General features: G+C 43.1%; 1 protein-coding gene across 2 annotated transcripts in view; it reads left to right on the top strand.

Moving 5' to 3' along the window:
• acot7 (acyl-CoA thioesterase 7) overlaps positions 1-14,383 on the top strand; it is a 45,808-nt gene that overhangs the window by 9,701 nt on the left and 21,724 nt on the right. For both annotated transcript variants that reach the window (XM_080763489.1, XM_080763488.1), the window contains exons 4-6: positions 5,969-6,060; positions 7,104-7,218; positions 8,659-8,745. In XM_080763489.1, the coding sequence (XP_080619615.1) occupies positions 5,969-6,060; positions 7,104-7,218; positions 8,659-8,745 (294 nt within the window). The remainder of the gene's footprint in view (positions 1-5,968; positions 6,061-7,103; positions 7,219-8,658; positions 8,746-14,383) is intronic.

Here is a 14,383-nt window from a genome sequence, read left to right as displayed (position 1 = left end):
CCTTCAAAGCATTTCTGTCATAAGATGAATGTGGGATGTTTTTCAGGACACTGTGTGTTTTTTTACTTGGATGTGCTTCGCATGCCGAAAATATAAGAAATACTATAAGCTCACAGCGTTTCGCTCATTGTGAGCTATTGTTGGTGCGTAACTAAGTATAGATCAGTCTTTAGTTGTGTGAGCATTACGTATGTGCGTGTATGTATGTATACCCCAACCCTTGTGTGTGGGTGAGTCTGCATGTATTTGAGTGTGAATGCTTGTGCACGCGTGCATGCCCATGTGTCTTTGTGCACGTCCACTGAATGTAAATATTTGTGTATGAGATTGCTATAAGCAGGGAGGATGAGAGAAACACATGCATATACAGTACGTGCATGCATGCATGTATAGTATACAACATGCCTATACGTGCATGCATTCATATGCATGACAGTGTATGAGCACATGTATGTGTTTGTGCTTTGCTTGTGCTTGGCCCTTTAAAGGTTCCTGCAGGGCAGCGGGGAGGAGAGAAGATAACGGGAGCAGACATTATTTGCTTATGTCATGTCAACTTAGTGTCAGGACACACACACACGCTTGCATGCAGGCATGCGCACGTACGCACGCACACACACACACACACACACACACACACACACACACACACACACACTGCATACACTGCATACAGTATGCCAGCATTGGCAGAGGGGAGGGTGATCACTGGCACACGTGTGTGTGTGTGTGTGTGTGTGTGTGTGTGTGTGTGTGTGTGTGTGAGAGAGAGTTTTGTTTGTGAAAAGAAATCTGTTGGAAATATTTTATTTTGATTCAGTTTCATAATTAAATGGTGATGTGGCACACTGACTATCACTGGCGCATTCAAAAGTGAGTTGCGAGCCCCTGCTTTGTTCTCGAATTTCTGTTTTTACAGTATGTCTCCAAATAACGGAGCGGGTGTGCGTTATATCTTTCTCTGAATGTTACACGCTGACTATCAAGAAAATAAAAACATGGCCCTTCATGTCAAAAAGGTTTCCGACCCCTGTAGTGTTGTATAGTGTGAGATTATACATACTGTAGTTAGTGTAGTACATTCATATACATGCACCCATTAAAGGACCACTTCACCACTTTTCAATATATAATATGTCCTCACTAATAATCATGAAAAAATTGCACAATTTTTTTCTACTCAGTCTGTGTCTAATAGGACAGCTGTGGGCAGTTTAGAAACCGTCTTCCAGTGACATCATCATTAGGCAGATGTTTTTTTAAACAAGATTTATTTACAAAAATATTTAGATTTTCATTATCGTGAGAACGATGGCTTCCATTTTCGCATTGCAACTTTTCAGGACTAGAAAGCCTGTAGTTTTTATTAGCTTGTATTCCCCATCGATGATGTCACTGGAAGACGGTTTCTATGAGACACAGACCGAGAAAAAATGTATTAGTGAGAACCTATTATATGAAGATAGGTTGAAAAGTAGTGAAGTGGTCCTTTAACTGCAACAACGGACAGGCCGGCCATAGTGCAGCTGAAATAGTACCTATAACAGCCAGATGTGATGATTGGTAGACCTTTCCCCATGCACGTTAGGTGAACATTTGGTAGGTGGACAAAGAAAGCCCTGCAAGGTGGTGGTGTGGATCGTGTGTGTGTGTGTGTGTGTGTGTGTGTGTGTGTGAGTGTGTGTGTGTGTGTGTGTGTGTGTGTGTGTGTGTGTGTGTTGGGTGTGTGTTGGGTGTTCGATGCGTGTTTGTGTTTCAGTGGAGCTCTGTTTGTCTATGTGTTCAGGTTACATGTGTGTTGGTGTCTGTATTCAGCTTTGCACACACACTCCATGTATAGTGTGTGTGCACGCATGACTTTGCTTAGTGTGTCAGCATATAGTACATCAAGTGGTGCATACAGTACACATTTGTCTTTATGTATCCATCTGTGTGTGTGTGTGTGTGTGTGTGTGTGTGTGTGTGTGTGTGTGTGTGTGTGTGTGTGTGTGTGTGTGTGTGTGTGTGTGTTGGTGTGCTCGTGCGTGTGTGTGTACACAGCACACTATGTATCATTGTACTTTTGCAGCATTGTGTGTGTGTGTGTGTGTGTGTGTGTGTGTGTGGCTGTGTTGGGGGAGGGGCAAGGCATTAAGGTTCCACAGCATAAATCAGGCAGCATCTCGTCAGGAAGGCCTCAGTCATGGCCCCCCCGGGGGAGGGCTGCCTACTGTGGGCACGAGCCGTGATGATTGTCCCTGCTGGGTGGACCACACACACACACACACACATGCAGGCACACACACACACACACACACACACACACACACACACGCACGCGCATGTACTCACTGACACGCAAATACATGCGTACACACACGTTTATTATATATATCACACACAACATGTAGACACTCACTCACCTAAATAGACAAATACAAACCCCTCTCTTGCCCCCCGCCACACACACGCACAGCTCATATGTTCACAATACCTATATTGCATGGACAAACAGGGACACATTTACATAAGCATGAATAAATACACATGTGGCCTGTCGCTGGTGCACAGTGCACACACATGTGCACGTACGTACGCACGCACGCACGCACGCAAGCGCGCACACACATGCACGCATGCACACAGGAACAGACACAGCTGAGAGCAGTGCATTATGGGTGAGGCTTAAAATAAGCATGACAGTTCCTGTCATTATCCTGCCAGTTCACACAGCCAAACACATACTGCATCTCTGACTCTGTCTCTCTTTCTATTTCTCTTTCACATGCACGCACACAAGCACACACGCATGCACGCAAGCACACACACACGCAAGCATGCAGGCAAACAATCACACCTTTCAGTCAGTCCGTCCGTCACGCCCCGTGACACGTCACGCCACCATATATGGCTGTCAGTCTGTCACGCCTCGTGACACACTTCATATATGGCCGTCTCCATATATGAAGATCACGACACCGACCTCATCAAACTGGATCATCACCTAGATCTTCATATATGGAGCCGGCAAGCAACTCTACATCTGACCTCAAACCCTTAGATCTCCATATATGGTGCTGACCTGTTCTCTCTTTTTTATATATAACCTTTTTTTTACATAGTATTCTCAAAGCAATTATTCACATTTTCCATACACCCAAATGGCAGCACAAACACTAAACAAAATCTTCAAAGAAACATCAGTATGTCCATGAATACAAAGAAAGAAAAACAAAAGAAGTAAAAAAAACACATTAGTGCTGACCTGTTCTGGCATTCCATATGTCCATCCTTCCCCATCCGTCCTTCCTCTTTGATGTCTCCCTTTTGACTGATACCTGTCCATTCAAACTCTAGACGGGCCCGCCCCAAAGTTATTAGTGCAGCCACGCCCGGCAGCCGGCGAAAACTAGAGTTCTCAACACCCCCGAAAATTAAGGCTCTGCCCTACCTGGGCCCTCATCAAACCCTGTACACTCAAGACACTGCCCACCCTTAGATCTCCATGGAGCTGACCTGTTCTGACATTCCATGTTGATCTGACCTCATCAAACCCTGTACACTCAAGACACGCTCCATATATGGCCAGTACAGAATGCATTCCGTATGTTGATCTGACCCCCCATGCAAAGCGCCAGCGCCCGCCCAGCAGTCTGCCGTCACCGAGGCGGATGCGTGCTCGTCACAGAGCCCTTTTATTAAAGAGCTGGAGAGACAGGGACACCCCCTGTTACTGAACAAACACTATAGCAAGGATATCAGAATATAGTGATTCAACCTTTTAACAAAATACTTAGTTTTAACCAAAAAAATACCCTACCTTTAACTTACTTGAAGGTGTTGCTTTGACCATTATGACTTTCCATCATAATGTACTGTACCTACAGTACTTTTGTCTTGCCTTGTAATCGTACTTCTTTTGCGACTGAATTTCCCTCGCGGGATCAATAAAGGTCTTATCTTAAACTGTATTCTCTGCTTTAGGAGAGAGTTGTTATTGTTGTTATTTACTGGATTTCTTGCCCCATCATAAAAAGACTTAAATTGGGCCCTTTATTTTAAATTCTCTATCCATAATACACTTCTCTCTACTCCAAGGCATGTGTTTCTGCAGGGCTGTACAGATCTCCCACTGCAGGCCATGCATTTGAAGTAAGGTTGCCTTGGCTCAGAGCTGTGGAAAAAGCTGTGTGATTTTGATCGTGCGGATCAAGCAACAAGAACTACCACCACTGTACTGCCTCACTGCCAGGGTTAAAAGGCAGAGAGGAAAACAAGAGTGAGGTTTGGAAAAGAAAAGGGAGAGTTGTAAATTAATTGAAAACAGATTAAGAGGGAGAAAGAAATAGAGAGAGAGAGAGATTGAGAGAGATAAGAAGAGAGATCTGGGGATTATGCCTCTTGGGAAGCAGTTTTTCAAAGCTTGAACAGCATGATGACCTCGGTCCTCTGATTTTCATGCTAACTATATGCAAAGTTTGAAATCTGTTGTTTTGGCGAGCAACATGGCTGTGAAACAAAGTATAGATTAAGTTTGAACGAATGGGCTAGAAAGATGTAAAGAAGGAAGATGTCAGCTGTCAATATCACTAACATTCAAGAATCTTTATGTTGAGTTCCTGCATGCTGTGGGTTGTTCCTTCCCATGATGACTGTGTGTGTGTGTGTGTGTGTGTGTGTGTGTGTGTGTGTGTGTGTGTGTGTGTGTGTGTGTGTGTGTGTGTGTGTGTGTGTGTGTGTGTGTGTGTGTGTGTGTGTGTGTGTGTGTGTGTGTGTGTGTGTGTGTGTGTGTGTGTGTGTGTGTGTGTGTGTGTGTGTGCGTGTGTGTGTGCGTGCGTGCGTGCGTGTGTGCGTGCGTGCGTGTGTATAAGTCTGCAACAAGCGTAGCTGAAACAATACTTGTTTGCATGGACGCAGCGCAGTGCAGTGCAGAATAATGGTGCATGTCATGATGAGCATGCTAACGATTCAAACAATCAATCTCTTATTTGGCATGTGCCAGGATTTTTTTTAATTCAAAGCTTTTTCCTTGGTTTGTCTCTGGTCAAAAAGGTCACAGATTGGATTGGGATTACTTTATCGTTCCTCTTCTCACTCCTTTTCTTTCACCACGTCCCTTATATCGCTCCTCAGCTCTCCCCATGCAACCCACCCCTTCCACAGTTCATCAGAGAGGTCTGAAGGAGCTAATAATAGACTGGTATCAGCTGTCTAGGGACCGGGAGAGTCAAGAATATGTAAAATACCTCCCTTTCTTCTGAGGGGAACTTCCTGGATGTTGCTTGGGAGCCAATGAGAGAGGGAGTAGAGTGCAGTTGGCATGGCAACGTCGGGCTGGCTGTCTGTACGAGCTTTAACTCGGGCGTAAAATGTTAATGTTGTTCTCCGGGAGCTGCCTGCCATGAGTGCTCTCTCTCTCTCACTCTTTAACCAGTTAATGCTAAGCCTGCTTTTTCCTCCCACAATACAAAATCTCTATGCCGAAAATGTTGCGTAGCTACGTGTTGTGAACTAGCCTGGTAACGGGATACAAAGGAAAGTACGCATATCTACAAAAAACTTTCAGGTGCTGAACAAAAAGATACGTACAGGTAACATACCTGACGAAGACCCACAAGGGGTCGAAACGTTGTCATCCTTATACCTTAAATATATTCCTGTGGGAGCTACAAACAGTGTGCGGACTACTTCTCCTTCTCCTAACTAGCCTGGTAAACCATCCGGGTTGCGCAAATTCACATTATCGTGTCTTTTGCAGACCAGAAGCGCTGGGTCAGCCTGGGTGGGCGTTTTGCAGAAACCAAAAAGCAAACCAAAAAGCACTCAGGCCTCTTTGATTGACAGACGCTGATTGGTTCTTCCACTTTCTTTTTTCCCCACATCATAATGAATTCAAGTGACCGGGATGGTTTACTAGGCTAGTTGTGAGCTAGTAAATCGGCAATTTATTCACAAAATGTTCACTCCAAGCATTTCACTTTGACCACAGGTGTGAAGAAGCTGACGAATAAGGCAGCTCTGTGGTACGTTCCCATCTCCCTGGCGAATGTGGAAAAGATCGTGGAGGTGCCTCCTATCAAGGTACACATGGGGAACATACAGTATATAGCTGCTGTCACATTGACTTATCTACAAAATTATAAACTCTGGGTGAATAACGTAACTAAGGTATTGTTGGTATTTTGGTTTGGTATGCAAAAACTGACTGAAACTATGCGCACATTGCACAGCATACCATATACTGTATTAAAAATGATTTTGTATAACATTACAAATGACAGACACGTTATAAAAAGTCTAATTCAAATATCTTTGGTATTATGGTTAGCTATCTGTAAACAACAGTGGATATTTCCATCCGACTAACAGATTGATCTGTATTTTAGCAATCCAGGTAATAGCTAACTATTTATATGAACCATTTAAAATGATAGATTTAAGTACGGCATAGCTTTTCTAAATAATGTTAAAACCTATACTAATTAATTATTATAGAACAGTGTGGAATACCAATCTGGCGGTACAGTGGCATAACACATTATTGTGTCTTCATCAATCTAGTCTTAATAGCCACAGACAATCAATGATCTCCGCCTACTGAAATGCCTGGGGAAATCTAAAGTCATTGAATGGGCTTACTGTAGATAGTAGCAGAGAATGGGCTTACTGTAGATAGTAGCAGAGAAAGCCACCTGTAACAACACCCCCTTCTACCATCCCATATGGAGGACCACCCTAAAGGCTATGATGTATTGGTTCTGTGATGCTGATATTTGTTTCCACCCAGTTTTAGCCCATTCACTGAATTTAGAGCTCCCCAGACGTATCAGTATAGGATAGGTGGTGACTATCCTCAATCCACAATCTATTGATCTCTCACTCACTCACTCACTCACTCACACACACACACACACACACACACACACACACACACACACACACACACACACACACACACACACACACACAGTATGTACTGCATATACTGTACACATACATATGTTTATATGAATCATATGGACACACAATGTGGACAATGGACATGTAAAAATGTAAACTGTCTGTGTGTGTGCGTGCGTGTGTTGGCTGTGTTTGTGCGTGTGTACGTATACGTGTGGCCATAGTATGACAGTCCCGAACAGGAAGAGGAGGGGAGGAAGCGATATGAGGCGCAGAAGATGGACAGGCTGCAGACTAAAATGAGAAATGAGGCGGTGTTGCCTCCTGCACCTGAACCAGGTAGGGCTTTCATCATCATCCTGCAACTATCCTATCATCAGTCTGACTAATGCAACACACAGTAGGCTACGCTGCTACATAACAGTACCAACAGCCTCCTCACCTCAATCCAAACGATGAGAATTGGAAAAAATCCAATACTAATGCTAGTTAGATAATTCAACTGAGAGTCTACTAATGCAACCAAATAGACAAGTTAGGTTCCATTTGGTTATATTTGTACACTTAAATGGATAAATTGACCCTGCGTATTAGACATACAGTACTGTCATCCTCACATGGATTGAAAGAGCTAGCGGCATACTGTATGATTTTAAAGATGGATTGCTGTGATTTACCCCCCCCCCCCCTAAAACATGATCATCTGGTATTATTATTATTATTCTTTAAGTGTACAGTATTTGTTAAAATGTCATTTTTATGTGTACGCGCCCACCAGTTCATTAAGTATGCCTGGTTTGCCTGGTGGGTGGTGATGGGTGGTGATCCACCTGAACTGAAGCCGCACCCACAGCTGTGGTTGTATGATAAAGGGTGAGGGGTTAGGGGAGGGGATGATATTGTGATGTCACTACGTCACAGTTTTTTTTTCATTGGTACGCTTGACTGTCAAGCTAGGTTTCAGCCTCCAGGAAGAAACCCTAAATACAAAGGGAAGACATCATTGCACATAACAACCACACCAAGGGTGTAGTTCACGCCAAAGAAGTACTGTCACCTCATAAACACAACTGGAGAAAAAAACATCTCGGCACTCCATCTTTAAACTCGTTCACTCTAATGCAATTATTGATTCTGTAAAATCTAGTAGCAATGCTTTTCTATTGGCTAATTTTATTCTATTTACTCAACATGCTGCAGACAGAACCGCACATGGTAAGTTGGACTACCAACTATGTTATAGTATACTGTGACTTAGAGTTAGAGACCAGAGAAATATAACATGTGCTTTTTCATTGTGTATGGTTAAATGAATGGCATATACGGTATGGTAATTTATGAATAGATGAAGAAAGAAGTGGAATGTCCGCACACGATATAATTCTGCTCCCCGAAATACAACAACGTTTCACTCTCCGCCCGGAAAGGCCAAGCGTTGTTGTATTTAGGTTGAAATAAAAAGGACGGGGAGTAGAATTATATTGTGTTTTTTCTTCATTTGGTTACTTTTTGAGTCCAGCACCGTATTCGGAAACTGGGATGTGCATAGAAGTTTTCCTTCTTTACATTTATGAATAGATCCCTTCTCATGTGTGTATGTGAGTTCACATGCTTATGAACCCACGCAAAGGTTTGTATATGTGAAGGTTTTGATATCCTGTGATAAGATGGATTCAAGTAAAAGGAATGACCGTGTGTGTGTGTGTGTGTGTGTGTGTGTGTGTGTGTGTGTGTGTGTGTGTGTGTGTGTGTGTGTGTGTGTGTCCGTCCGTTCTGCAGAGGAGCATACGGTTGCTTTCAGCCAGTCAAGTCTAATCCATCTGGTTGGCCCATCTGACTGCACACTGCACGACTTTGTGCATGGAGGTGAGTCCAACCACTTTACTTTCTGGAACATTGACTTTTAGAACCTATCCTGATGGTTACTGACATTGTAGTAACACCAGAGTAGTACAGAGGTCAATTCTAGTATAAAGAGGAACAGATGTGGTGATAAATCTGGAACACTACAAACATTTACAAGCATGAAACATATGTATTATGTATTTGACATGCTGCTTAACCATGTTCTCAAAGTGATGCACACATGATAGGAGGACAGGTGACAAAACATTAGTCTTTCACCACTTAAGATCCTCTTAGCTTTAGAGTCCATTCCCTTTCAAATATAAATTACAAAAACATTACAGGTTTCAAGATTGTATTCAAATTACAATAGACATTTTGTGTATTATTTTCAATACCTTCTTTAGGACACTGTGCCTTCTTCTGACATATGTAAATTGAATCCAGTTTGAATTCTAAATACTGTATAATGACAGTGGCCTTGTGGTTAGAGTGTCCGTCCTGAAACTGGGTCATACCAAAGACTGTAAAAATGGGACCCAATGCCTCCCTGCTTGGCACTCAGCATCAAAGGGTTGGATTGGGGGTCAAATCAACTAATCAAATGATTCCCGAGCGCGGCACGGCTGTGGGCTGCGGCTCACCGCTCCAAGAGATGGGTCAAATGCAGATTTCACAGCAGTAGCGTGTGACAAATCGTACAACTTTGACTTTGATAATTCAGTACTCTAACAAAGACTACTAAAAATTCCATGGCTGCATCTGTACCTAGCACTGTGATGACTGAGTAAAAGAAAAGTGACGACATAGAGCTGGGAATCCAATCCAACCCACACCTTACAACCGTTATGTGAATGACACATTCATCCATTAACCTATGCTATATATTTAGTAAAGTATCCAGGAAATGAGCCACCTTAGGTGGTTCAGGCATCTGGTTAGGATGCCTCTCAGGCGTCTCCCTAGGGAGGTCCTCGAGTTACGTTCCACTGGGAGGAGACCCCGGGGCAGACCAAGGCGCAGTTGGAGGAAACACATCGACTCACCGGCCTTGGAACGTCTCGGGATCCCCCAGGAGGAAGTCACTAATGTTGTTCTGGAGAAGGAAGTCTCTGGTGGAGCTGTTGCCCCCGCGAACCGACTACACATAAGCGGCTGAAGATGGATGGATGGATGGAAAAGTAATACTTAGTTGACATGGGTCTGCTCTGTACTTAGTACTTTCACCAAATCTCTCTCCAAAAACATGTGAACTTGTAGATCTTCTGTTTTCAGCGAATGTTCCCCCCAGAATAGGGATGCTAGGTTCAAGTAGTATTCACCAGCATGGCCCCTTGGCAGCCCCAACTTTGAAAACTTGTGGTCTAAGAAACATGAGCCAGGTCCTCTATGTTTTACAGGCAGTCAAGTCCCAGACAGTTTGAAACTGTGGGCACAGCGTGTTCTGTGCTGGCACTGTGAAGAGAACACGGTTGAATTTTAACACAACCAGTACGTCCTTGAGCGATAAGAGGACTTTTGTGGCTTACCTGTACGTGTACTCGATTTTCTGTTGTATTAGTTGTATCCAGGGGGGCAGTCCGACAGATATTTTGTGAAGCCACTAAGGAAATGAAAGTTCATATAATGGCCTGTTGTGGCGCTGTCACTGGACCCAGAAAAACCCATAGCCCCATAGAAGTCCATGTATTTGGGCCCAACTTCACCTAGACTGTATTACCTTAATAAACTATGAACGGGATCCCCCACCCATTCGAGTCAAAATAAAAACCAACGAAGAAGAAGGGGGAAGTCCCGCCTCGTTGTCTGGGCCAGCCAATGGGCCAGCTGGCCTGAGCTGGGCCAAAACGGATCTAGAAAGATGGCGACTTCCATTGCAAGGACTGACAGGCTTAATTTTAAGTTCATGTTAGACCCACGGAACGCTTTGTCCATATTTTTTACAGTCTATGGTTGTATCACAAAGGGAGTGAACGGAAATGGGTTAAAAATTAAAAATTTCGTTTACCAGTTCTTGAAGGTCTGTCGGATGTTGTGAGTGTGCTATATTTTGTGGTGGGGAGAGAGGGTGGAAGAAAGTTTCTGTGTATTGTGTTGTGTACATGGATGCATTTCTGCATCCATGCAATGTGTTGTGTGAGGTGTGAGTGTGTGCATGTGTGCTGAGCGCATTCTCTTCTGTTGTGGATATGGGTGTAGTTTGTAGAGAAGGAGCACAGAATGACCAGAAGGCATGGAAGGCATCAGGTCAGGCAGCCCTAATCTGTCTTTACACAACACACTTGTACTAATAAAACGTTCGTGGCACTCATATATTACTGTTCTGCATGGCCGATTTGATTTGCAAAATACACTGTTCCACAACACCTACAGACCCCAGGAAGACTAGCTAATGAATAAACACATAAACAGTGGATGGGAATGGTGCACAAAGACATACAAGACTAAAATTAGACAAAGAGACGTTTACCTGTTGAGTTTTATTGGAGGAGAGGATTATTGGAGGGTGTAATTTAGTAAATGACCGCTGCATTGTCCAAATGGTGCTTGCAGCTTTCCTAATTAATAATAAAATATGCACTTAACAATCAACATGAACAATAACAGGAATGCAAACATGTAGCAAAATATATAAAAGGAAGCACACTATCAACAATGACCCAGTGGAAACTCTAGTTTTTCCACATGTTACTCACAGGCTCACTTGTGTTCAGTCTAAAGATGAAATGGAAAAAGAGATGAAGACAGATCTTCAGTATAATGTAAACTTGGCACGATTCATCGCCACCCCATAACTGTCATTGTAAGCGAGCCTGGCTATGTAAACGGAGCTTCAGACAGGTACCAGAGAGTGAGGAAAAAGAAAATAGAAATGTTTTGATCTGGAAACGAGATAGAAATCATATAGAAATGAACGTATAGTGGAGCAGAGGGGAGGGGAAGCCAAAATGTGAAAGAGGGAGCAAAGTGGGACACATAATTGGCATACATTTAATGGCTATGCTTTTTAATTTGACTAGCCCGCTGAGAAATAGGTCAAATTAACAATCAAATAGGGAACATGCGCGTGGGCCATTAGAATGCAGTTTGTTCATTAAGCAGCATTCTACGTTCTCTGTCACTACTTCTGTTTCGTTTACATAACCTAATCAGGTCAGGGCGAGTGGGCTTCTCTCTCTCTCTCTCTCTCTCTCTCTCTCTCTCTCTCTCTCTGTTCTTAAGGTTGAAACAGTCTGACATCTTCATAACAACAGTCCATTTGATTATTGTATGTTAGCCTGCGTGCCCTCCTGTGGAAAGATGGCCTACCCTATACCAACTTGTGCCAAAGGAGGCGTACAACATGTAGCCAGTCGTAGACATACATGCATAACCATTCAGGCAGACACAAACACACCACAAATGCACAATACACATGCATTCACTATGCACATCATACAGCACATGTATATACTGTATAAAAAAAGAAACCAAGAATGTGGGACTGTTGTACTGTTGACCTTTGTACTATGGAGTACAAAAAAGTATTCTACCAAAACCGCTACCACCTTTGTTATTGTGAAACCTGCCATAGTATTAAGTTACGGCTCACAATCCTTTAAGAAGGCTGCTGACATACAGTATACAAATATATTAATATTGTTTGAGAGGGAGGGAGGGGGGGTGGGGGACACTTCCAGGTGGGAACACTTTCAGCTAAAAAGGCCTGGAAGTGTTCTGACTGCTGCTAGCATAAACCAGAAAACCATGTCTCCAAGTCCACCATCTCCTTCATAAAGACTCTCTCTCTCTCTCTCTCTCTCTCTCTCTCTCTCTCTCTCTGATGTCCTCTGCTCTTTCTCTCTGTCTTTGTCTCAACTCTCCTCATTGTCTCTCTTGTTTTCTCTCGCTTCTCTCCCCCTCTACACCCCCCCCCCCCCTCTCTCTTCTCTTCTCTGTCATGTTCTAAGGAAGCTTTTCCACTTGTTCCCATGGAAACAGCTGTTGTTTGCCACAGGTTGAGCTACCACTGCAAATAGACTAAATAGACATTGGATAGTGTTCATAATGCACTGTAGGTTCAAATGTGTCTGGAAGTCTATCTAGGCCAATGTTGTGAGATTTATAGTAATGTGAAAAGTCGAGACTGAATGTAGTTTTCAAAGTTGTATCAAAGTGTTATATCTCTGAATTTGTTCCTATGTCAATAATGAAGATGGGGTTTTGTTGCCTTACTGTGAATATGGGTCGTCACGTGTGTCTGTGTGTTTACTAATATTGTAAACATGCCTGTGCATTCACGTGTGTGCACTTGTAGCCTATGCATGCATGCCTTTGCAGTGATTATGTAAGTCTATGCTTTGCATCCTCATGCTGGCATGAGACCATGTGTGAAGATATGAGAAAATGCAAATGTATGAGCGTTGCCTGCATCTACTGTATGCCTGTTAAATGAGCTTGTATGAGAGCATATTTGTGTGATACAGTGCTGTCGTTTCATGGATACAGCTGCTCTGCTCTGCAGAGGAACAGATTCATCGGTGTGACGCTATATGTTATCTGTCCTCTCAGCTCAGATCTATGCTCAGACGGTATATAACCATGTCACCGACAGACACAGAGGAATCTCAGGAGATGGGAATGTGTATGTCCACTAGAGCTTGTGTGATCGACGTGTGTGTGTGTGTGTGTGTGTGTGTGTGTGTGTGTGTGTGTGTGCGCGTGTGCGTGCATGCGCGTGTGCGCGTGCGTGCGTGTGTGGGAGTGAGTACATTCATTGTGCAATACGTGCATGTTTGAGTTGTATTTCACTTGCACAAATCTTTTGGTTGACTTGGAGTGGATTCTGTACTTTTTGTGTCACATAGCACAAAAAGTTCGGAAAGCCTGTTTATTTCCCTATTAATTGGTTCCCCATTTGTAAGTAATGCTTTGTGCGATGAGCAGCGCAGCTGAGAGTATGTGGGTTGTGCATGGAAAATGTGACAAATCTCTGCCAATGGCACACAGCTAATTCTGCTGTTGTTATTGTTTTGAGCTTCCTTCCTACCAGCCTCTGCCACCACCACCCCCCACAGGCGCCAAAAATGACAAAACAAAAACAACTAACTGTTGGACAGGGAAGTTTGATAGATAGAATCTTCTAGTTAAAAGCTGCAGTCACGATGCACTATGTGCTAAAATAATTGTCCCCGCCTTTGTGCATCTATGTTTCCTTTTTACAGATTAATTCAGACAGGCAATTCAGTCAAAACAGTTCCATTCTTGTACCCCGCCCCCCTCCCCCCATCCAGAAACAGCAAACATACAGTAGATACAAAGATCAAGTATATATACACAGAATGGATTAAAAAAAAAGATGACACACAAACACAAATACACAAATGAACGTGTGGTTTGAAAATATGGTCACCCACTAGTAGCTTTCAACGAGAACATCTGAAAATGCTATCCACTAAATTCACAAATGGTTCAACCACTACTGCTTTCCACTGTGTTGTCATGGAATATTAAATGAGAGCTGGTTAATATCTTAATGTTGACATTTGTTGATAAGTGCAAGTTTACAAGGACAATCGTGTTGTTTGGTTAATCTAAACATGTTTCAGCTTCTCTATCTGGTGCTAGCCTACTAATATATATATATATATATATATATATATATGCATATACTGACTAT

This window comes from Protomyctophum bolini (genome assembly GCF_963924005.1).
Source record: "Protomyctophum bolini genome assembly, chromosome: 5".
NCBI lineage: Eukaryota > Metazoa > Chordata > Actinopteri > Myctophiformes > Myctophidae > Protomyctophum > Protomyctophum bolini.
This window is presented reverse-complemented; position numbering and strand designations above follow the sequence as displayed.